Source organism: Melozone crissalis, unplaced genomic scaffold (genome assembly GCF_028551555.1).
Source record: "Melozone crissalis strain CALT ecotype California unplaced genomic scaffold, PUWL_Pcris_2 ptg000156l_1, whole genome shotgun sequence".
NCBI classification, from domain to species: domain Eukaryota; kingdom Metazoa; phylum Chordata; class Aves; order Passeriformes; family Passerellidae; genus Melozone; species Melozone crissalis.
Genome location: NW_026535927.1, coordinates 647,776 through 670,028, shown reverse-complemented (window position 1 = coordinate 670,028; position 22,253 = coordinate 647,776). Strand labels below are relative to the sequence as shown.

Below are 22,253 nucleotides of genomic sequence, written 5' to 3'. Positions count from 1 at the left end.
CCTGTTTTGCATCCCAGAGATGTTCAGGAGTGTTATTGTTGATTCTCAGTTTATTTATTGAAGCAGCAGCCAGGCAGGAATGAGGAACACTCCAAGAGGAAAAAAAACACCAGGAAAAGGAGCTTCAAAGCTTTCTGCATCTTTTGCCACCCCACTTTGAACAAGCTGGGGTGGGGAATTGATTTGGGTCCTTGTTAATTCAGAAAATTAAATTCCTACAGCCTAAAAATCTGCTCTGCTCCCATTTTCATTTGGGAATGAGCCTGGAAAAAATCCTTCCCAGCTCAGTTTGGGGTGGAATTTGCTGCTCTGCATCTCCCCTCAAGTGCATTCCTTGATTAGGAAGGCAGCAGGGCTGAGCTCCTCAACAGCCAAGGAAAAAAAATTGAATTATTGCCTTTGACAGGAGTTGCTGCATTTTGATTCTTCCAAACAAACCTCACTTTGTATCCAGGTATTATTCCTGAATAATCCAGCTAAGAGTGGGCAGAAAACTCTGGGAAAAGTGATCCATGGATTTTCAAGCACATTAATTAGCACTGTGGTCCTCACAACGCTCTCCCATTTCATTACTTTTCAATTCATCCTCCCAGATTATTAAAAATAAAAATATATCCCAGGAAGGATTAGCAAAAGGAATTTACTGAAAACTTCCTGGGAAAAGATTCCAGGCACTGCACTTTGCTCAGTCTCACATATTCCAAATTTGCATCAGCACCACCTGGCCAGGTGCATTCCTGCAGGACAGAATTGGGGAATTGGTAGTCACATATAAAGCACAGAGGGGACAATTTTCTGTCCCCAAAGTAACAGAAAACCACTTAAAAAAAACTCTAAACCCTAAAAGTAAACCTTAAAGCCCTAAAACTGGATCCCTGCATCCCAAGCCCACAACCTCACCTGGCCAGGTGCATTCCCGCAGGAGAAAATTGGGGAATTGGTATTCACACGTGAAGCACAGAAAAGAAAATTTTCTGTCCCCAAACTGACAAAAAACCACTTTAAAAAGCCCTAAAACCACTGGATCCCTGTGTGCCAAGCCCTCAGCTGCACCTGGCCAGGTACATTCCCTCAGGAGAAAATTGGGGTATTGGAACTCGCACATTTAGCACAGATGGGACAATTTTCTGCCCCCAAAGTGACAAAAAAACACTTAAAAAAAGCCCTAAACCCACTGGATCCTGGCATATCAAGCCCTCCAGCCTCACCTGGCCAGGTGCCTTCTGCTACTCACGCATACAGCACAGAGGGAACAATTTAAGGAAATCCAATTTTCTGTCCCCAAAGTGACAGAAAACCACTAAAAAAAAAGCCCCAAAACCACTGGATCCCTGCAGCCCCACCTGGCCAGGTGCATTTTGGGACTCACACATAAAGCACAGATGGGACAATTTAAGGAAATCCAATTTTCTGTCCCAAAAGTGACAACCAGCCCCAAACCCACTGGATCCCTGCATCCTAAACCCTCAGCCCCACCTGGCCAGGTGCATTCTGGTACTCTCACATAAAGCACAGATGGGACAATTTAAGGAAATCCAATTTTCTGTCCCAAAAGTGACAACCAGCCCCAAACCCACTGGATCCCTGCATCCTAAACCCTCAGCCCCACCTGGCCAGGTGCATTCCTGCAGGAGAAAACTGGGGAATTGGAATTCACACATAAAGCTCAGAGGGGACAATTTTCTGTCCCCAAAGTGACAGAAAACCACCAAAAAAAATATCCCTAGACCCACTGGATTCTGGCATCCCAAGCCCTCAGCCCCACCTGGCCAGGTGCAATCCTGCAGGATGGTACTCACACATAAAGCACAGATAGGACAATTTAAGGAAATCCAATTTTCTGTCCCAAAAGTGACAACCAGCCCCAAACCCACTGGATCCCTGCATCCTAAACCCTCAGCCCCACCTGGCCAGGTGCATTCCTGCAGGAGAGAATTGGTACTGACACCTAGTGCACAGAGGGGACAATTCTCTGTCCCCAAAGTGACAGAAAACCACTGAAAAAAAGCCCTAAACCCACTGGATCCTGGCATATCAAGCCCTCCAGCCTCACCTGGGCAGGTGCATTCTGCCACTCACACACAAAGCACAGAGGGAACAATTTAAGGAAATCCAATTTTCTGTCCCCAAAGTGACAACCAGCCCCAAAACCCACTGGATCCCTGCATCCTAAACCCTCAGCCCCACCTGGCCAGGTGCAATCCCACAAGAGGGAATTGAGGAATTGGTACTCACACATAGAGCACGGATTTCTGGTCTCCGACCTGGCCTCCATCCCCCACTGTCAGGGTGTCGTAGCCTCTCTCCAGCTCGAACTCCTCGAAGGTGAGTTTGATCACCTGCCAAAGACACAATTAACACAATTAATTCATCAATTAACACCAAGCCCTGCTCGTGGATCCCGCAGCAGCTCCCAAGAGCATCGAAATCTCCAAAACATCCCAAAAAGTTGGGTGGTTTTTCTTGGTTTTTTGTTAGGTTTTTTTGGGTTTTTTGGGGTTTTTTTGGTTTTTTTTTTCTCTGAAATCTGGAAATGTAATTAATTTAATTTAATTATTTAATGATTTATATTTATTGATGATTTATATTTATTGATGATTTTTGTTAAAGAGCCAGGGAGCCACCAACACCCCAAACCTGGATCTGCTGAAGTAACAGAACAGCAGCTCATGCAGTTCTAACCTGAAGCTTTACAAGCTTGTATTTATTTACCTATTTTCCTTTTTCTTTTTTTGAACATTGTATTTATTTATCCATTTTCCTGGTTTTTTTGTTATTGTGTTTTTTTGCGTATTTTTGGGTTTTTTTAATATTGTGTTTATTTACCCATTTTATTTATTTACCCATTTTCCTGGTTTGTTTTTTTAAATATTGTGTTTATTTACCCACTTTATTTATTTACCCATTTTCCTGGGTTTTTTTTTAATATTGTATTTATTTATCCATTTTCCTGGTTTGTTTTTTTTAATATTGTATTTATTTACCCATTTCCTGGTTTGTTTTTGTGTTGAATATTGTATTTATTTCCCCATTTCCTGTTTTTTTATTTTTTAAATATTTTATTTATTTACCTATTTTCCTGGGTTTTTTTGCTCTGAAAGTTGGAAATGCAATAATTTAATTAAATTATTTACTGATTTGTTAAAGAGCCAGAGAGCCACAGAACCCCCAAACCTGGAACCGCTAAAGTGACAGCAAAGCCAGGAAAATGGGAAAATGAGATGAAACTCCTGATTCCGAAGTGATTGGAAGTTCAGTCACATTTTGAGGAGAAAAATCCACAATAATTCACTCCAGCGGCTCTAACCTGAAGCTTTCCAAGCTCATTCCTCATTTCCCTGCCCTCAGGGTCCAGAATTTCCCCCTCCTTTTGGGATAAATCATCCCCTTCTCCCTCCATCAGCTTGGACGTGGCTTTTTTTGGGAATAACCCCAGGAGAAACCTCAACCAGCAACATCCATTGTGTCAAAAAAAAGGCCAGAAATAGCTTTTATGCAAATTCCCCAATTATCATATGCATTTCTCAGCTCCCCAGAGATTTCTTTTCCCCACTGTGGTTGGAATTAATTCCCAAAGCACCAGGGCCCAGCTAAAAAAACCCCAGAATATTCCCAAAAGAGGTTTTGATGTCCCCAATCTGCAGTGGAAAAAAATCCCAATTTGTCAGTGAGGAGGCCTCAGCCCTGTGGATGCAAAATTCCCAATTTTGAGGGGAAAATTGTAAATTTGGAGGGGATTTTGGGGCTCAGTGGGTCTCAGGCTCTTTTTTTAACAAATATAGAGCAGAAGACTTGCAAATAATTCCTAAATTCAGCTCCCTGCTTCTTCCAAAGCTCCATGGAGCAGGAGCTGATCAAAAAACCACTGAGACCATGAAAAGATTACAAAAAAAAAAATTACAAAATATTCTTTCCAAGTATTTTATGGGAATTATTGGAAGTAATTCATCCCAAATCCTTCCCTCAGCCAGGAAATGCTGGGATCATCCATGAGGGACAAGCAGGGAGAGCTGTGACCTTCCCAAAGGATTTGGTGCTTTCCTCCCAACCCTCCCTGCTCCAGGAGAGCTTTTCCCAACCTGGAAATTAAAGTTTCTACCATGAAACACCTAAAACCAAAAGAATCCCTTCAAAAAGTGACATTAATTGAATTAATTAAAGCTATTTATCATTTCAAAGGCAATGGGATCTCCTCTTCCAGCTGACAAATTTCCATATTTCTGGGGATGATGGAGCAGAACCTGCGGTTCCTTGGTGGGAAATCCTAAAATTAATGGATTTGACCAATTCCAATCTCCTTTAGGATTTAGGAAAGCAGGGAGAGCTGTGGCCTTCCCACAGGGGTTGCTGATTTTTTCTTCCCTGCTTCAGGAGAGGTTTTCCCTCCCTGTAAACGACACTGAAACACCTAAACCCAAGAAAAATCCCTCAAAACCTGACATTAATTGAATTAATTAAAGCTGTTTATCATTTCAAAGGCAAAGGCAATGGGATCTCCTCTCACAGCTCAAAAATTTCCAAATTTCAGTGCAGGATGGAGCAGAACCTGCAGTTCCTTGTGCTGTGGAATCTCTGATCCAAGCTGGGAAATCTTAAAATTAATGCATTTGACCAATTCCAATCTCCTTTAAGATTTAGGAAAGCAGGGAGAGCTGTGGACTTCCCAAAGGATTTGGTGCTTTTCTTCCTTGCTTTAGGTTTTCCCTCCCTGTAAACGACACTGAAACACCCAAACACCTCAAAAAATCCTTCAAAAATTGACATTAATTGAATTAATTAAAGCTATTTATCATTTCAAAGGCAAAGGGATCTCCTCTCACAGCTGACAAATTTCCGTATTTCTGTGGATGACAGAGCAGAACCTGCAGTTCCTTGTTGGGAAATCTGAAAATGGATGGATTTGACCAATTCCAATCTCATTTATGTACAGGTATGACAGCCCTGGCCTGGGAATGATCAATCCCTGTCCATTTTCCCCTGGCAATGGGAATTGTTTGGTGCCCTCACAGCTTTTTCCAGTCTCACCCCATTACAAGGAGAGCCAGGGCTCATATTTAAATTTAAACCAGTGCAAAAATGTCAATAAATTCACAATGCTGCATAAATAGCATGAGATAGACCCAAACCTCACTCCTCTGCCCTTGGGGGCTGAAATCCTGCTGGATAAAGGGGAAAAAATTGGGAAAAATCAGCATTCCTGGCACAGCCTCCCTGCCCCGATGAGCTGGGCACCTCCCCACACCAGATATCAAAGGGGCTTCGATTGCAAATAATTACACTCACTTTTAATTACAACCCTGAACTAAACGAGCCTTCAGCAGGGAGGGAAGGGCAGGGATTTCAGGACAGCTGGGAAAACACAGGGAAGAGTGTGTGGGGACAGAAACTGAGCCTGGGGGGCTGAAAAAACCCCGAATGTGAGAGCGAGGAGGGGCTGGAAAAGGTTTCCCTCTGGATCCCAAAGTGGAAAGGGCTTGGAGCAACCTGGGATAGTGGAGGGGTCTGGATGTGTTTAAAGTGTCTGGATGTGTTTGAAAGTGTCTGGATGAGTTTGGATGTGTCTGGAAGTATCTGCATGAGTTTGGAAGCGTCTGGATGAGTTTGGAAATGTCTGGGTGAGTCTGAACATGTCTGGAAGTATCTGGATGAGTTTGGAAGTGTCTGGATGTGTTTGGATGAGTCTGGATGTGTCAGGAATTGTCTGCATTTGTTTGGATGTATCTCGATGTGCATGGGTATGTTTGGAGGTGTCTGGATTTGTCTGGATGTTCCTGGATGTCCTTGGATGTGTCTGGAAGTATTTGGAAGCATCTGGATGTGTCTGGATCTGTTTGGAAGTGTCTGGATGTCTCTGGATGTTTTGGAAGTGTTTGGATGGGCCTGGAGGTGTCTGGAATTGTTTGGACGTGTCTGGAATTGTCTGGAAGCACAGCTACCTTTCAGGGGTTGTGGAGGGTGATGAGGTGACCCCTGAGTGTCCCTTTGTCCAGGCTGAGCTCCCTCAGTGGTTCCTCAAAGGGTTTGTGTTCCCCAGCTCAAGAATCCCAACATCCCTCCCAAACTGAGGGCCCAGAAGCACAAGCACCTCTCAGGAAGGTGATGAGGGCACCCCTAAGCCTCCTTTTGTCCAGGACAAACACCCCCAACTCCCTCCGGGGTTCCTCACAGGGTTTGTGCTCCCAGCCCCTCTGATCAGCTCAAGAGTCCCAAAATCCTCCCAAACTGAGAGTCCAGAAGCACAGGCACCTTTCAGGAGCTGCAGAGAGTGATGAGGGCACCCCTGAGCCTCCTTTTGTCCCTCAGTGGTTCCTCACAGGGTTTGTGTTCCCAGCCTCTCTGGATGAGCTCCCAATGTCCTTTGCAAGCTGAGGGCCCAGAAGCAAGGGAACCTTTCAGGGCTGTGGAGGGTGATGAGGTGACCCCTCTGAGGGTTTCTGAACCCCTCTGGATGAGCTCAAGAGTCCCAACATCCTTCCCAAACTGAGGGCCCAGAAGCACAGCCACCTTTCAGGAGCTTTGGAGGGTGATGAGGTCACCCCTGAGTCTCCTTCTGTCCAGGCCAGCTCCCTCAGTGGCTCCTCACTCAGGGGTTGTGGAGGGTGATGAGGTGACCCCCGAGTGTCCATCTGTCCAGGCCAAGCCCCCCAGTTCCCTCAGTGGCTCCTCACTCAGGGGTTGTGGAGGGTGATGAGGTGACCCCCGAGTGTCCATCTGTCCAGGCCAAGCCCCCCAGCTCCCTCAGTGCTTCCTCACTCAGGGGTTGTGCAGGGTGACGAGGTGACCCCCAAGTGTCCATCTGTCCAGGCCAAGCCCCCCAGCTCCCTCAGTGGCTCCTCACTCAGGGGTTGTGCAGGGTGACGAGGTGACCCCCGAGTGTCCATCTGTCCAGGCCAAGCCCCCCAGCTCCCTCAGTGCTTCCTCACTCAGGGGTTGTGCAGGGTGACGAGGTGACCCCCGAGTGTCCATCTGTCCAGGCCAAGCCCCCCAGCACCCTCAGTGGCTCCTCACTCAGGGGTTGTGCAGGGTGACGAGGTGACCCCCGAGTGTCCATCTGTCCAGGCCAAGCCCCCCAGCTCCCTCAGTGCTTCCTCACTCAGGGGTTGTGCAGGGTGACGAGGTGACCCCCGAGTGTCCATCTGTCCAGGCCAAGCCCCCCAGCACCCTCAGTGGCTCCTCACTCAGGGGTTGTGCAGGGTGACGAGGTGACCCCCGAGTGTCCATCTGTCCAGGCCAAGCCCCCCAGCTCCCTCAGTGCTTCCTCACTCAGGGGTTGTGCAGGGTGACGAGGTGACCCCTGAGTGTCCGTCTGTCCAGCCAAGCCCCCCAGCTCACCTTGGCGGGGTTGAGGGCGGTGATGACCCACACGCAGTAGGCGTTGTTGTCGTACTGCACGGGGTAGTTGGGGGATGTGATGACGCCGCTGGGCCCGCGCAGGTACGTGTCACACATCCTGGCTGGGGACACAAATGGGGACACTCAGCGCTGCTGGGGGGGCAGGAGGAGGGATGAGCTTGGGGTGGAGGTGGGAGGAGGTGGAAAAGGGAAGAGGGGGGAAAAATGGAGAAGTTGGTGTTTTCACGGCCTACACTGCTCCTTTTTTACACCCGGGTGGTGAAAATGAGGGGTTTCTCTGTGAGGACTGGGGCCATCAACCCTTGATCCCAAAAACCCCTGATCCCATCAAACCTTGACCCCATCAATCACTGATCTCATCAAACCCCGATCCCATCAATCACTGACCCCACCAAGCCCCAATCCTAATAGTCCCTGATCCCATCAAACCCTGATCCTATAAAACCTCTGATCCCATCAATGCCTGATGCCAACAATCTCTAATCCCATCAACCTCTGATCCCAACAAACCCTGATTTCACCCAAACCTGATCCCCAACAATCCGTGATCCCAACAACCTCTGATCCCATAAAATCCTGATCCCATCAATCCCTGATCTCACCCAAACCTGATCCCATCAATGCCTGATGCCATCAAACCCTGATCCCATCAAACCCAGATCCCAACAACCCCTGTCTCACCCAAATCTAATCCCAACAACCTCCGATCCCATCAACCTCTGATCCCATCAAACCTAATTCCCCAACAATCCATGATCCCAACAACCCCAAACCCATAAAACCCTGATGCCAGCAACTCCTGAACCAACCCAAACCTGATCCAAATAATTCCTGATCTGAACAAACCCTGATCCCAAAAACCCCTGATCCCAGCAAATCCTGATCTCACCCAACTGATCCCAACAACTCCTGATCATACCCAAATATGATCCCAACAAACCCCAATCCCATCAACCCATGATCCCAACAAACCCTGATCCCACCAAACCCCAATTCCATCAATCCTTGTTCCCACTTCCCCTCAGACCAACACCCAACTCTCTATGCTCACATTGATTTATTTCCTTTTTTCCCCTCACAAAAACCCTTCCCCAACCAGGCCAGGAATGACACAACTCCTTCCTGATGTCCCCAAAAAACCCCATTCCCTTTCTTCCTGCACATCAAACCCCCAAAACACTGCACAGCCAGGATTTATTAGGTCATTATTAAGTATTTATCAGCTGGTTTCCTTCTGTGGGCTCAGAACTAAGGTGGAAACTCAGCTCTGCATCTTCAAAACACCTCAGGTAAAGGAAAAACTGGAAAAAGTGCTTAAGCAGGGAAAATTTTGCCTGTGGAATGCCTTTGATGTAATATTTAGCTGAAATATTCCACAAAAAAAAGGTGGGGAAAAACATCCTGGTTCTGGAAATATCCTCTGCTGTGACAGAGCCTCAAATTAATTTATTGTTGAAGTTTATTTATTTATTTAAATGTATTATTTAATTTTGGAGATGTATTTGCATTTTTGGAGTCTGCAAAGGTTTTTTTTCTTTGTAAAATACAGAAAATCATCTCCTGGCCAAGCTGTGGGAAGAGAACTTTCCCCCAAAGTTTTCTCACTGGAGATTAAAAAATTATTGAAGCCCAAGGGGTTAAAATCTGTGACTGACTGGAGAATTTGAGAGAAACACAATTTTAAAAAATGGCACAAACTGGGAGAAAAATTGGCAGAAAGCTGAAATAAAATTGAAACTTTTTAAATAGAAAAAAAACCCCCAAAATATGAAAGTCAGCAGCTAAAAAAATTAAGTTGATTCACAGAAACAGAATAATGCTGGCAAATCCTTTCTTATCTCTTGTGGGAGGACACCATAAATTTCCTTTACAGTGTCACATATTTATGCCAAATATCCTCTTACACTGATTCAATTTATTCCAGGCTTGTTTCAAGAATTACATGGGATTCCAAAGCCTTGAAAAAATCTGCAGATGAAATTAAAGAAAAAAAGAACCGGGGGAAAAAAAACCCTATTTATGATTTTAAGAGCTTTAAAGGCATTCAATTAAAAATATTACAAGTTGTTCTTTATTAGCATTACAAATATCACAATGTGACATTTCGGAGAGGGAATGAAAACAAAATGGCCAAGGGCAAAATGGGAAAAATGAGAAAAAAATTCCATTCCCTGATGGCTCATGGCACAGGATGAGGCTCCCGGGGAAGCACAGCCCCAAAATTCCACATTTCCAGTTAAAAATCTCCCTCCAGCTCTGCTTTTCCAGGTTTTATTCCTGTCTTTCCTCTTACAGGAGAAGGAGGAGAGGGGAGAAAACACCTGGGATGAGGAGAGGGGTGATCCTGCTCAGGTTTGACATTCCTGAATTAAAAGAATGTTCTGGAGAGAGAGAAAGGAAGGGATTTAGGGATATTCATGGAGGAGTCTGTGAGGGGAAAAGGAGGTGCAGAAACAGGGGCTGAAAAAACCTTTAAAGTGAGGGTGAGAAGGCCCTAAGGAAGATTTCCCAGAGAAATTTGGATGCCCCATCCTTGGAAGTGTCCAAGGCCAGCCTGGGATGGGGAAGGTCTCCCTACCCATGGAACAACATTTTCCTTAAGGTTCCTCCCAACCCAAACCCCTCTGGGACTCTGACCTGGCCAAGGAATGACCTGAGGGCAGGATGGGTGAGAAATGGACAGGAAGGAGCTGGGAATTCCCAAAAATCCCCATATCCAGCCAAACTGAGCCCCTCAGATTCCCTCTAAATTCCTGGGAATGTCCAAGGCCAGCATGGAGGGACAGTGGAAGGAGCAGGATTGTCCAACCCAAACCATTCTGGGATTATTCGACCTGAGGGGAGGATGGGTATGGAAAAGGGACAGGAAGGAGCTGGGAATTCCTACAAATCCCAAAATCCAGCCAAGATGAGCTCCCTCAGACTCCCCCTGAATCCCTGGGAGTGTCCAAGACAAGTGGAATGAGCAGGATGGTCCTCAATATCCCTCCAACCCAAACCATTCTGAGATTCGACCCGAGGGCAGGATGGATGATGGAAAAGGGACAGGAAGGAACTAGAATACCTAAAAATCCCAAAATTCAGCCAGACTCCCCCTGGATCCCTGGGAGTGTCCAAGGCCAGCTTGGAGGAACAGTGGAAGGAGCAGGATGGTCCTCAATGTCCCTCCAACCCAAACCATTCTGAGATTCGACCCAAGGGCAGGATGGGTGATGGAAAAGGGACAGGAAGGAGCTGGGAATTCCCAAAAATCCCCAAATCCAGCCAGGCAGAGCCCTCACCTCTGCAGACAGGCCGGTGGTCGCTCCAGGCCACAATGATGTCGCTGACTCTCTTGCAGGTGATGCTCTTGGAGCCCTGCAGGTCGTAGCCCTCGTTGCAGGAGAACTGGATGCTGGAGCCCAGCCTGGAGAGGGGACACAGGGGACATCAGCCTGCTCCTGCACCCCAGGATTTGGGGCCAGGGCCATCCCCTGGCCCTGCAGCCAGCAGGAAGGGAGGAGGGACCAGCTCTGCCTCCCTTCTGCTGTGTCTGCCCCAGATGCTGATGCCCAAATCCCAAATTTTAGTGACATTTCAGTGGGAATTTCATCCTGGGAGAGGACGTGCTCAGCGGACATTCTCATAAAGTGAAATAAAATTCTTTATCAACTGCTGAGAGTTCTGCTCTTTGTTCTGTGGTTTGGATTCTGAGCTTTGTTCACTGGGGTAACACAATCAGCAGCTGGGAATTCATCCCGTGGAATTTAGGGACTTTATGGGATTCCCTTTCTTCTGCCCTCTCTCCTTTGCTGGGTTTGAGGAGAATTTGACAGACTGGGATTTGATTGAGAGGCACTTTCCATGAGCAAAACAGCTCCTGGAATCCCAAATTTTAGTGACATTTCAGTGGGAATTTCACCCACAGCTCTGAGAGAGGACACATTCAGAATTCTCATAAAATGAAATAAAAATCTTTATCAACTGCTGAGAGTTCTGCTCTTTGTTCGGTGGTTTGGATTCTGAACTTTGTTCACTGGAGTAACACCATCAGCAGCTGGGAATTCATCCCATGGAATTTAGGGACTGTTGGGATTCCCTTTCCTCTGCTTGGACTTGAGGAGGATTTGACAGTCTGGGATTTGATTGAGAGACACTTTTCATGAGCAAAACAGCCCTGGGCAGCAGAATCAGATGAAATATTGATTCCCCATGGCCACCAACAGCTGGGGCATCCCTGCAAAGCAAAACTGGGAACTGGAAAGGAACAACAGCTCTGGTTTAAACTTCCTAAGCCCCAATTAGCTGGCACCACACAGGCTCAGTGACAAGGAACCTCAGCCACCTCAAATTCTCTAAGGGCAGGGCCATGCTGGGGTTTGAGCTAATTTGAAAAGTGATTTCTTTCTTTTGGCCGTTTCAGTTTTTCCAGGGGAGGGATGACAGCACAAAACCTGGATTGGGAAAGGATAAAAACACTCCAAGAGATCTTTGTGGAACAGCACACACAGGAAGGGTTTTACACACGTGTTCCCCAAAACTGGGCAGGATTTTGGGAGGGGGACAAAGCAAACAGAGCCCCCCCACACCAGGAGCACACCCAGGAGCTCATGCACAGAACACACAGAAAATATTCTTACCTAAAATCGTTGCCTATCCTTTTACCTCTCTCGGGAATCCCAGGGTCTGGACACAAATTATGTCCCTGGGACACACCAACCTGAGTTACTACAAAGCAAAAAAACAGCACATACAGACACAGAATAGCAAAAGGAACAATTCTTTCAGCAGCTGGCTTGGTGGATGTGGCGAGAAAAATGGCAACTGGAAGCTCAGAAACCTCAATGTTTTATTCCACAAAAACAACAGCTTTGGAAACAAATATCCTGCTCAGTTTACACACCTGAGTGTTTTCTAGGAAATGCCAGCTAGGGACACAGTTTCCCCTCCATTCCACTACAGAAATACCTCTGGATAAGTTGATTTTTGGGTATTTTTTTCCATTCTGCTAAATGACACCAATCACAGAGCCTGTTTGTTATGATTAAAGCCCCACCTGCCACCCTCCAAGGTGACCTCAGAGCCCTCAAAAACCCAGCCCAGTGTGCCAGGGAAAGAAAACAACTCCATGGAAAGGCAGGGAGTGATCCCAGGAGGGAAAAACCAAGCACAGAACGAGAGGGAGAAAGGAGAGGGGGATGCAAGTCGAGGGTTTGAAAGCCAAGTCATTTAGTTGGAACATGGAGAAAAATTTATGGAGCAACCTGGATGCCAACAAACATGAAATCCATGGGGTGGTGGCCAGCACTGCAGAAAGCTCCCAGCTCCACCCTCCCCATTTCCAGCCCTCTCACGGCACAAAGGAGGGTTCAGGGTAGGGGAACCTGGGGGTCCCTCAGCCCTGGCACAATCCTGATTTCCAGGCTGAATTCCAGCACAGCAATAAAGGACAAAAGGGGGATTTTGCCACAGGAGCTCGATGGGATTTGGTTTTCTTCTCATCCAAACCTACAGCATGTTTCTCAGCCAAAAAAACTCCATTCCCTGATGGCTCATCGCACAGGATGACGCTCCTGGGGAAGCACAGCCCCAAAATTCCACATTCCACATGCTGAACCACTGAAAGAACCCCAATTTCCGTTCCACCTCTGCCCAGCACTGGATTACAGGGAAGAAAATCCCAATTTTATTCCAAGCATGGTGCCCCAAAGGAGGAGGGTGACACTGAGGTGACACCAGCCCCTTTCTCATGGCTCAGCAGCTGGAGCCCTGCAGGGGGAATGGGAGAATCCATGGGGAGAATCCACCCACACTGGACACACACAAAGCCAGGACCATCCAATATTTGGAATTAACCCCTGGTGCATCATCCCCAGCTACAGCTGTTCCTACAAGGAGGATGCTTCCCAATTTTGCTGATCCCAAAAATATTCCAGCTTCTCCTCAGCACTAACACTCTTCTGATGCCCTTTATGTTCTTTATAGGAATTTCCTTTTTAAGGCCCATTTTTCCTCCCTTCCCACCGTGCTGGAGCAGAGATGGGGCTGGGATTGTCCCCACAGGATGCTTTGGTGCTCACCTGTCTGTGTGGGAGGGCACAGAGCCATGGATTCATGGAAAACAACATGTGAGGTATTATTTTCCCATTTTCCATGTCCATAACCTGCCACAAACATATTTTATGAAAAATCCTTTCGTTAGGATCTTTTCTCCTGAGAAGCTGGGAAGCTTCAGCTTCTCCATGTTTTGCTGCTTTGGAATGTGATTTGGAGAACTGTTTACTCAGCATGTGAAATTGGTTTTATTTGATGACCAGTGACAGCCACCTGTGTCAAGGCTGTGAGCAGTCACAAGATTTTATTTCCTTTCCTTGAAATTTCCTTCCCTTCCTTCTGATGAAATATTTTCTTCTATTCTTTAGTATAGTTTTAATACATCATTTTCTTTTAATAAATATATATCATAAAATAATAAATCAGCCTCCTGAAACATGGAGTCAAGATTCTCATCTCTTCCCTCATCTTGGGATCCCTGTGAACACCACCACAATAACCCTTGGTAAGCTCAGTCAGCAGCAACCAAGCAGAATTTGACATCCCTACATTTTCTATAACTCCAAACTTTGCTTTGCCACTTTTCACCAGCCCAGAGGATTCCAAATCAGGAATCAGGAATGAATTCAGTGAAGGAAGGGAGAGCGCATGGATTCTACTCCCAGCTTCTGACAGGAAAAGTTTGGCTGAACGGAGTCCCCAGGTGCCACCACCATCCTTGGGTTCCTTCCCTGCACCCAGAGGTGATGCCTGTGCACAAGCAGCTCCAAAAAAAGGAAAATTCACCTCAGGATGAGGGACCCAATGAGAGTTTTATGTCCCAAAGCCGTGTAGGAGTGAAAGACAGTGCTCAAATTCTTGATTTTCCTCTGTAAAAACCTCCCTGACCACACACACACCTGTAACAACCACACACACAAAGCCAAGACCACCCAATATTTGGAATTAACCACCTGGGAACTCTTCCTCAAAGGAAAAATCCAATTCCCACAGCAAATTCCTCCTCCCATGGTCAAATCCCCCTCAGATCACCCCTTTTGTACCCCCAGAGTGGGCACTGCTGCCACTCCCAGTGATTATTTCCCATATCAGATAAAAATGGAGCCTGGAATTCAAAATTTTGGGAAGAAACAATCCCAGACCCCAGGAAAACAAAGAGAAACAATCCCAGATCCCCAGAAAAACCAAGGCCCCAGAGGAGAGTTTGTCACCCCCAATGCTGAGGCCCAAACCCAGCTCATGTCTCATTAGTGGAGATTCACTAACACCTAAAAACACGAACAGATAAAGCAGAGAACAGGGAAGATAAAGCTGAGGGAAGATATCTCCATATCCTGGGAGTTGGGGAATTTCTCTTTTAAAGAAAGTGAAAGAAAAGGAGGAGATGAATGAGATGCTAATTTACAGAAATTTTTGTTCTCTAGCTTTTGTTTTGAGCACACACACACACAAATAGAGGAGCCCGAAGGTTACAAAATGGATTTGTCATGCTGAGAATTTGCTGTGTTCACCTTCCCAAAGTTTCACCTGGGCTGGGCCATTCCCAAATAAACCCCTCAAGATTACTAGAAAAAAATTGTGATGAACTGCTCAATGTCTGCATTAGAAACTCAGGAATTCTCTCCCCCAACCATGGGATTGGTTTTCCATCCCCTCATCCTCCTGATTTTTTTCAATTTCTCCCTCCTCATGAATTCAGTGACAGCCAGTTCTGATTGTTCAGTTTGCCACTGTTAAAATCCTCTTTAATTTTATTTCTCATAATAAAAAAAACTTCACTGACAGATTCCCAAGGGACAATTTCTCACTGAATTTCAGAACTACAAAATAAAAGCAGCACCTAAAAAATAAACAATTTGACAAAGCCCCAGCATTTCTCAGCATGAGGAATTCAGTGAAAGGAGATGATGGGAAAGACTCCAGCAGGAATTAGATGGTTTAAAGGGTTAATCTGAGTGGTCACACCAGGGTAATTCCATGCAAACTTCTGGGAAAGATCCCAAAAACCAGACCTGAGAGCTTGGAGCTGATTTAGGGGTGCAGGGCTCACCCCAACGAGGTCCTGCTGCATTTCCAACCCCCAAAGTTCCTTCAGCACCCAAAAAACCAAGGATGAAGTGATTCCAGAACCTCAGTGACACCAACCCAGACACTGAATGCCCCCAAATTTAACAACACCAAGAGTGAAAAGGTCACAGCCAGGTCCTGACACTGGGAAAATCCAATCCCAGCTGGGAATGTTCCACCAGGACAGCTCCAAACCCCAATTTCCCAGCTGGGAGTGTTCTACCATGAGAGCTCCAAACCCCAGCTTATTTCCCAGCTGGGAATGTTCCAGAACAGCTCAGAAGATGAAGCTTCACAAGCACTCCCAAAAGTGCAGAATTCCCAGAGCATCTCCAGGCTGTCCCACCCAAGATCCAGGTGGTTCCTGTGTCCCACAGACACCTCCCCAAAATCCAGAAATTCCTACACACTTGAGACCTAAAAACTGCTCAACCCACCCCAAAAATGACTTTGCAAAGGAGATTTTGACCGAGCTGGACACACACAGAATTTCCAGTCCTTCATCCACAAGGCCCCAGGTGGCTCCTTGTCCCACAGACACCTCCCCAAAATCCAGAAATTCCCACAGACTTGGCTAAGACCTAAAAAATGCTCAATCCACCCCAAAAAATAACTTTGCAAAGGAGATTTTGACCCAGCTGCACACACACAGAAGTTGCAGTCCTTCACCCAAGTCCTTCCAGTCCTTCACCCACAAGGCCTCAGAATGCTCCTTGTCCCACAGACACCTCCCCAAAATCCAGAAATTCCTATACACTTGAGACCTAGAAACTGCTCAACCCACCCCAAAAATGACTTTGCAAAGAGGATTTTGACCAAGCTAAACATGCACAGAACTTCCAGTCCTTCACCCAGGGCCTCTCCAGGTGGGCCTCACCCAAACACCACACAACCCACTTGGATGCTGTTTTTTAAACCCAAACCACCACAATTCCCCCACTGTGGGAACTGGAATATCCACACTTACACTCTGCTTTCAGTGCCAGAAACAACCTCCAAAACATGGCTTAAAATCTCAAACTATTTCTTCTACCTAATTTATTTGTCTCTCAGTATTATCTCCCCTCCAGAAGTGATTAAAGCAAGATTTCCAAATAATTTCACTGATGGTGAGCAGTACAAGGCACTTAATTATGATTTAAAACAAACACAATCCACTATAACTGAGCCCAAGAAGCACTTCCCCACAGAATATTGAATTTTTATGGATTTTTTCCCTGCAATAACACAAGCAGCTGTTACATCACTACATTTTCACACAAAACACACCAGGTTTAATCTGACCAGGCAATCCCAAACCCAAAAACCTGCAGGATTTAAGAGTGGATCCTTCCAGGGAGGATTTTAGGCCAAGTTTTAGCAAACAGCACTTGAAAATAAAATATTGCTGGTAGGAATAATCAAAAATAAAACAGGGACTTGAAGGCTGGATTTGATCTTTTCCAGCCTTTAGGATTTTGTGGCAGAGCTTTAAGTGATACCAAGAGACACAAAAATTCCTGAATTTCTGGTATTTGAGCCAGAGCAACTGGAAATTGCTCTGGAATAGGAAATTTCTTTGGAATTATCTGTGATGCAAACTCAGCTCGCGGAGTTTTGGGAGCACAGAGGGGCTCAGCCAACCCTGCAAATCCAGCAGGGAGCAGAACAGATGAGGACTGCAAAAAATAAAAATAAAAATAAAATAAAAACCTGATTTTCCTGGTGCCATCTCCTAGGGAATCAGCACTTCTGCAGCTGGGAATTCCCTGTGGGAGCAGAAGGCTCCAAAATAAGGACAAAATAAGAAAAATCCAGAGCTGATGGAGAGCAGGGCATGGAGAAGGAGCTGGAGGGTGACAAGGACCATGGAATGGGGCCGCCATCCCCATCTCCATTATTCCAGCTCAACAACTTCCAGCCTGAGCTGCCCTCAAGATCTGAGCTCCCATCTGGCAGCTCTGAGCCCCTTGGGATGGGATAAACCAGGCAAAGGGAATGAATTCCTATTTTTCCTCCTCAGAAGTGCAGGATCTGCAGGAAAGGGAATGCAGCTGCTGTGTCCTCTTCAACTCAGTGCATTAAAAATGAGTAAAACTGCTCCAAAGGCCATTCCCAGGAAGGAGAAATGGGAATTTTGTGTATTGTTAACACCACAATGCTTCATTAAATCAATGATTTCACTCCTTTGCCCAAAATTCCCCAAAATCCAGGGCAAAAATCCCCCCACTCCAAATTCCCCTGTGTCTCCACACCCAGCCAGGGGAATTTTCCAACTCAGTAAAGGGCACTGGGACGTTTATTCCAATAAATTCTTCCTGGCAAGGAATGTATCACCCAGCCAGGACTCCATTTTAAAGGATAATTCCCTTTAAAATTGAATTATTTTCCCCTGAACACACCCCAAGTGTTTTCTGCTCTGGAGATTTTGGGTTGTTTTTTACCTTTTTGGGCTTTGCTCCCAAAAAAACAGAGCCTAAAAATTCTCCTGGGAGCTGGGAGGGAAACTCTCCTTCCAGAGCCACGATTCTGATCCAGTCCATGCATTTTTCTGAATTTTGTATGCAAGATCCACCAGTTCTGCTCCAGTCCATGCAATTTTCTGAATTTTTTATGTAAAATCCACCAATTCTGATCCAGTCCCTGCATTTTTCTGAATTTTGTATGCAAAATCCACCAATTCTGCTCTAGTCCATGCATTTTTCTGAATTTTGTATGACAAATCCACCCAGCTGAGCTGTGCAAATGCTCCTCTCTGATGAGGGTAATGGGCTGTGCAACAAAATGAGTAATTCCAGCTTCTCCCCTAAAATCCATTTGGAAAAATGCTCCATCCTGCTCCCATTTGAATCCACATAAAATATTAACTCCCAGGCAGATCCCTCCTGTTTCATTTTAGAAAGAGCCCAAGATTCAGGGACAAAAACCACAGGTTTTGCTCCTGATTTGGGAAGAACCTGATGGGAAACTGAAATATTTCCCACCTGCCTGAGGGAGGCACAGCAGTGACCCCAATGTTCTGCTCCTGACACACCAAGCACTACACTTGAAAAATCAGCACTACAACCTGAAAAATCAGCACTGCAACCTGAAAAATCAGCACTGCAAACCCAGAATTATGATTTTTCTGCAGGGAAAATGAAATAAAACTCAAATAGAAAAAGGAAGACGATGTGACTGCCTCTGTAAATTTTCTAATATTTTGTTTTTAATGTTGCTCCTTATCCCTGCTCCTTATTTACAGCAATAGCACCGATCCCAACCCCAAATTTCTTAGTTTTTCCCACTAAAAAGAGCCTAAAACCACAACCCTGGAGCACAGAATCCACCAAACGCAGAAAATCCAAGCCTTGCGCCCTTCCAGGAGTTAGTAAATGCTTGTGACCAGAGCACTGGGAGGAGGGAAGTGATGCAGAAATGCAGAGGGAAGAGGGAAAAGCACCCAAACTTTTCAGAGTGGCGAAGTTTTAGAGATTACTGGAAAGTCCAATGAAATGTTCCAGGAGATTGTTATCAAAAAAGACAGTGAGGAAGAGCCAGAAAAACTTACACACTGATGTCTTCTGGTTGTTGTCCTTGCTGGGCATGAGTTTCACCCCTCTGGACTTGAGCTCCATCTGCTTCTTGACTGTAGGGGTGGGAAACAAAGGAAAAAAAAGAGGGAAAGGTTGAGCTGAGCTTCAGGGATTGTCAAGTTTTTATTTTAAAAATAAAAATGTGAATCACCCACATCCTGCATCCTTCCCTTTGGGATCAGCTTGTCCTGACTGCTCAAAACCAGCAGGGGTTTGTTTTTCCATGTTAGGGGTTTGGAGAGGGATTTGTTTTCCATGTTAGGGCTTTGGAGAGGTTTAATTTCAAAATAAAAATGGGGTCCAACCCCTCTGTAACCCACTAAAAATGGGAGACAAGCAAAAGGGAAGCTCTGAGGAGCTTCAGGATGCTGAGAGGAAAATGCTGAGCTGGTTTCCCCCAATTTTTCTGGAATTTATCCCATGAACCCATTACACAGCAGAGCCATTCCAGGGGAGCACTCAGAACCTAAAAACTGCAGAGCTGGTGTGAACAAACAGCAGGAAAATAAAATTAAACACCATTATTGGCTAAGGGAAATATTATCTTGGAGCCCCACACCTGGGGGACTCCTCCCCAAGTGCGACCATTCCCTCCCTGATCCAAAATTCCACCAGAAGAGGGGAAAGACCAGGAAAGGGAACAAGAATTCATCCATCTCCAAGGGCCCCATCCTTTTTCTCACACCAGGGAGCAGCAATTTGTTTTCCTGCTCTGGATTTGGCGGCTGCTTCCTCCACCCCCAGGGTTTGACAGAAACCCCACCTGGCAGAACCATCTGGGAGCAGCACAAACACCTGGATTTGGGATTATTGCAGCTTCCAGAGGCAGGAGTTGGGATAAAACAGCCTCTGCTGTGAGGAGCTGGGATAAAAGAGCAGGAATTGGGATAACCCAACAGGAATTGGGGTAATTCCAACAGGAATTGGGGTAATTCCAATAGGAATTGGGATAACCCAATAGGAATTGGGGTAATTCCAACAGGAATTGGGGGTAACGCAATAGGAATTGGGGTAATTCCCACAGGAATTGGGAAAACCCAGCCTTCATTGCAGGATTTGGGATAACCCAATAGGAATTGGGATAATTCCATCAGGAATTGGGATTACTCAACACTCACTGCAGGAATAGGGATAACCCAACAGGAACTGGGGTAATTCCAAGAGGAATTGGGATAATTCCAACAGGAACTGGGATAACCCAGCCCTTCCTGCAGGAACTGGGATAACCTAACAAGAACTGGGATAATTCCAACAGGAACTGGGATAACCCAACAGGAATGGGAATAACCCAGCCCTCACTGCAGGAATTGGGATTAAAAAGTCTCCACTGCGGGATTTGGGATAACCCAACAGGAACTGGGATAATTCCAACAGGAATTGGGATAACCCAGCCCTCACTGCAGGAATTGGGATAACCCATCAGGAACTGGGATATTCCAACAGAAACTGGGATAATTCCAACAGGAATTGGGATAACTCAGCCCTCACTGCAGGAATTGGGATAAAACAGCCTCCACTGCAGGAATTGGGATAACCCAACAGGAATTGGGGTAACCCAGCCCTCACTGTGAGAAACTGGGATAAAAGAGCCCCCACTGCAGGATTTGGGATAAAAGAGCCTTCACTGTGAGGATTTGGGAAAACCCAACAGGAATTGGGATTACTCAGCGTCCAAATCATTTTCTGGGAGCCCTTTCCTGACGAGCCAGCCCTTATCCTTGGAGAAACCCACTTCAAACCCTTCTTCCTCGTGTTCTTCATCTTGTCAGGCTTTCATCCCTAAATTAGCACATTCCTAAGACAAAGCTGTCAAGAAGAATTACCCATGTAACTAAAGAGGGGTTTTTTAATCGTGCTGAGGTTTTTTTTGGGCTTAAAAAGAACCTGTTTGGAACAGCTGCTGCAGGAGGCTCAGACAGGAGGAGGCTCCTTGAAGCTCACCTGAGGTGCTGCTTTGGGTGCAGCTTTTCACTCATCATTTCCTCACAGCTTTTGGCTTTCTCTTTAAATAAAGCAGCAAGAACTTCAAAAAAATTTTTAGCTGGAAAATATTCATGAGGAACAGCTGCTGCTGCTGCTCCTGTCTTCCTCAGCAGCTTCAATCTGTTCAGGGCAGCTGTCTTTTTTTATTAATTTAAGAAGGGAAAACTAATTAACAGCAGGCTGCTGTCAAAGCAAATCGAACTCTTTGTTTCTTTTTGCTCCAAATCCACCTGCAAGTGCAGCAGGAGGAAGAAAAAGCAGCAGGGTTTGGGATGCCCCAAAGGTCCCACGTGGATGGGAATCACAGGAGATTTCCAGCCTGATCTCAAGGTTTTTAATAAATGTGATATCAATGGATCAAAAAAAAAAAAAAAAAAAGGATTGGGGCTGCTAAAACTCCCATTTTTGGGGTAAAAATCTATTTCTGCTTCAGATAAAATAGTGACAGACATTCCTGTAGTGATTTTCCAGCTTTTTCCAAGCCAACACAGGGATACCCCAAAATTCCCTCCCACGCAATAAAATCCAGGCAATTCCAAGTTTCCAAGGCTGAATTTGGATTTTGGTTTGAATTTTCCAAGGATGTGGGTTGGGACCCTGCAGCCTCCAAGTCTCTGCTCTGTGGCTGTGCTTGGGGGTACGAGCAGCTTTACAAAATAATCCATATTTTGGTATTCTCCACATCCTGCCCCCAGGGAATGTTCCCAACTCTCCACACAAACAAAAGCTCAGCTCGGATGATTTGTGCCCCACAAAGGGAATTTAGAGGCCAAGAAAAGCTTCCCAAGCTTTGGTGAAGCCCACCAGAGCTGATGGCGGCACCATGGATGGGATGAGAAATCCTGGGGAACTCCTCCATGAGGACACAGCAACCTGCAGGGATTTCCCCAGTGCTGAACATCCCAAATCCAGGAGAAGGTGCCAGAGGGTGCAATCAGAGGAATTTTAAGGTCTCTTCCAACCCAAACCACTCCAGGATTCTCTGGCATGGGGGAATTCAAAATTAGGATACAGCCAGGCTTGGAAATTTTTCAGGGACACATTTCTAACCAAGGTTCTCCCAGAGCCATCCCTGCCAGATCCCATCCAACAAACATCCCCCTCCAACCCTGTTCCTGATGGAAAACCTGGCTCCCAAACCCCTCAGCAATGGCAACAAGACACTCAACACTGAGCAGCAATCCCAAAATTCAGAGCCTGAGCTGCATCCCCAGGAAACATCTCCTCCCCTAATTGCACCGTGTCCCTTTCCAGGAGAATTGA

At 46.0% G+C, this 22,253-nt stretch overlaps 1 protein-coding gene across 1 annotated transcript in view; it reads right to left on the bottom strand.

Moving 5' to 3' along the window:
- LOC128948761 (CUB and sushi domain-containing protein 2-like) overlaps positions 1-22,253 on the bottom strand; it is a 139,232-nt gene that overhangs the window by 112,000 nt on the left and 4,979 nt on the right. Inside the window, exons 3-7 of the mRNA XM_054293525.1 lie at positions 18,983-19,060; positions 11,973-12,060; positions 10,635-10,759; positions 7,333-7,454; positions 2,236-2,339 (exon numbers count right to left, since the gene is read on the bottom strand). Of these exons, the coding sequence (XP_054149500.1) occupies positions 2,236-2,339; positions 7,333-7,454; positions 10,635-10,759; positions 11,973-12,060; positions 18,983-19,060 (517 nt within the window). The remainder of the gene's footprint in view (positions 1-2,235; positions 2,340-7,332; positions 7,455-10,634; positions 10,760-11,972; positions 12,061-18,982; positions 19,061-22,253) is intronic.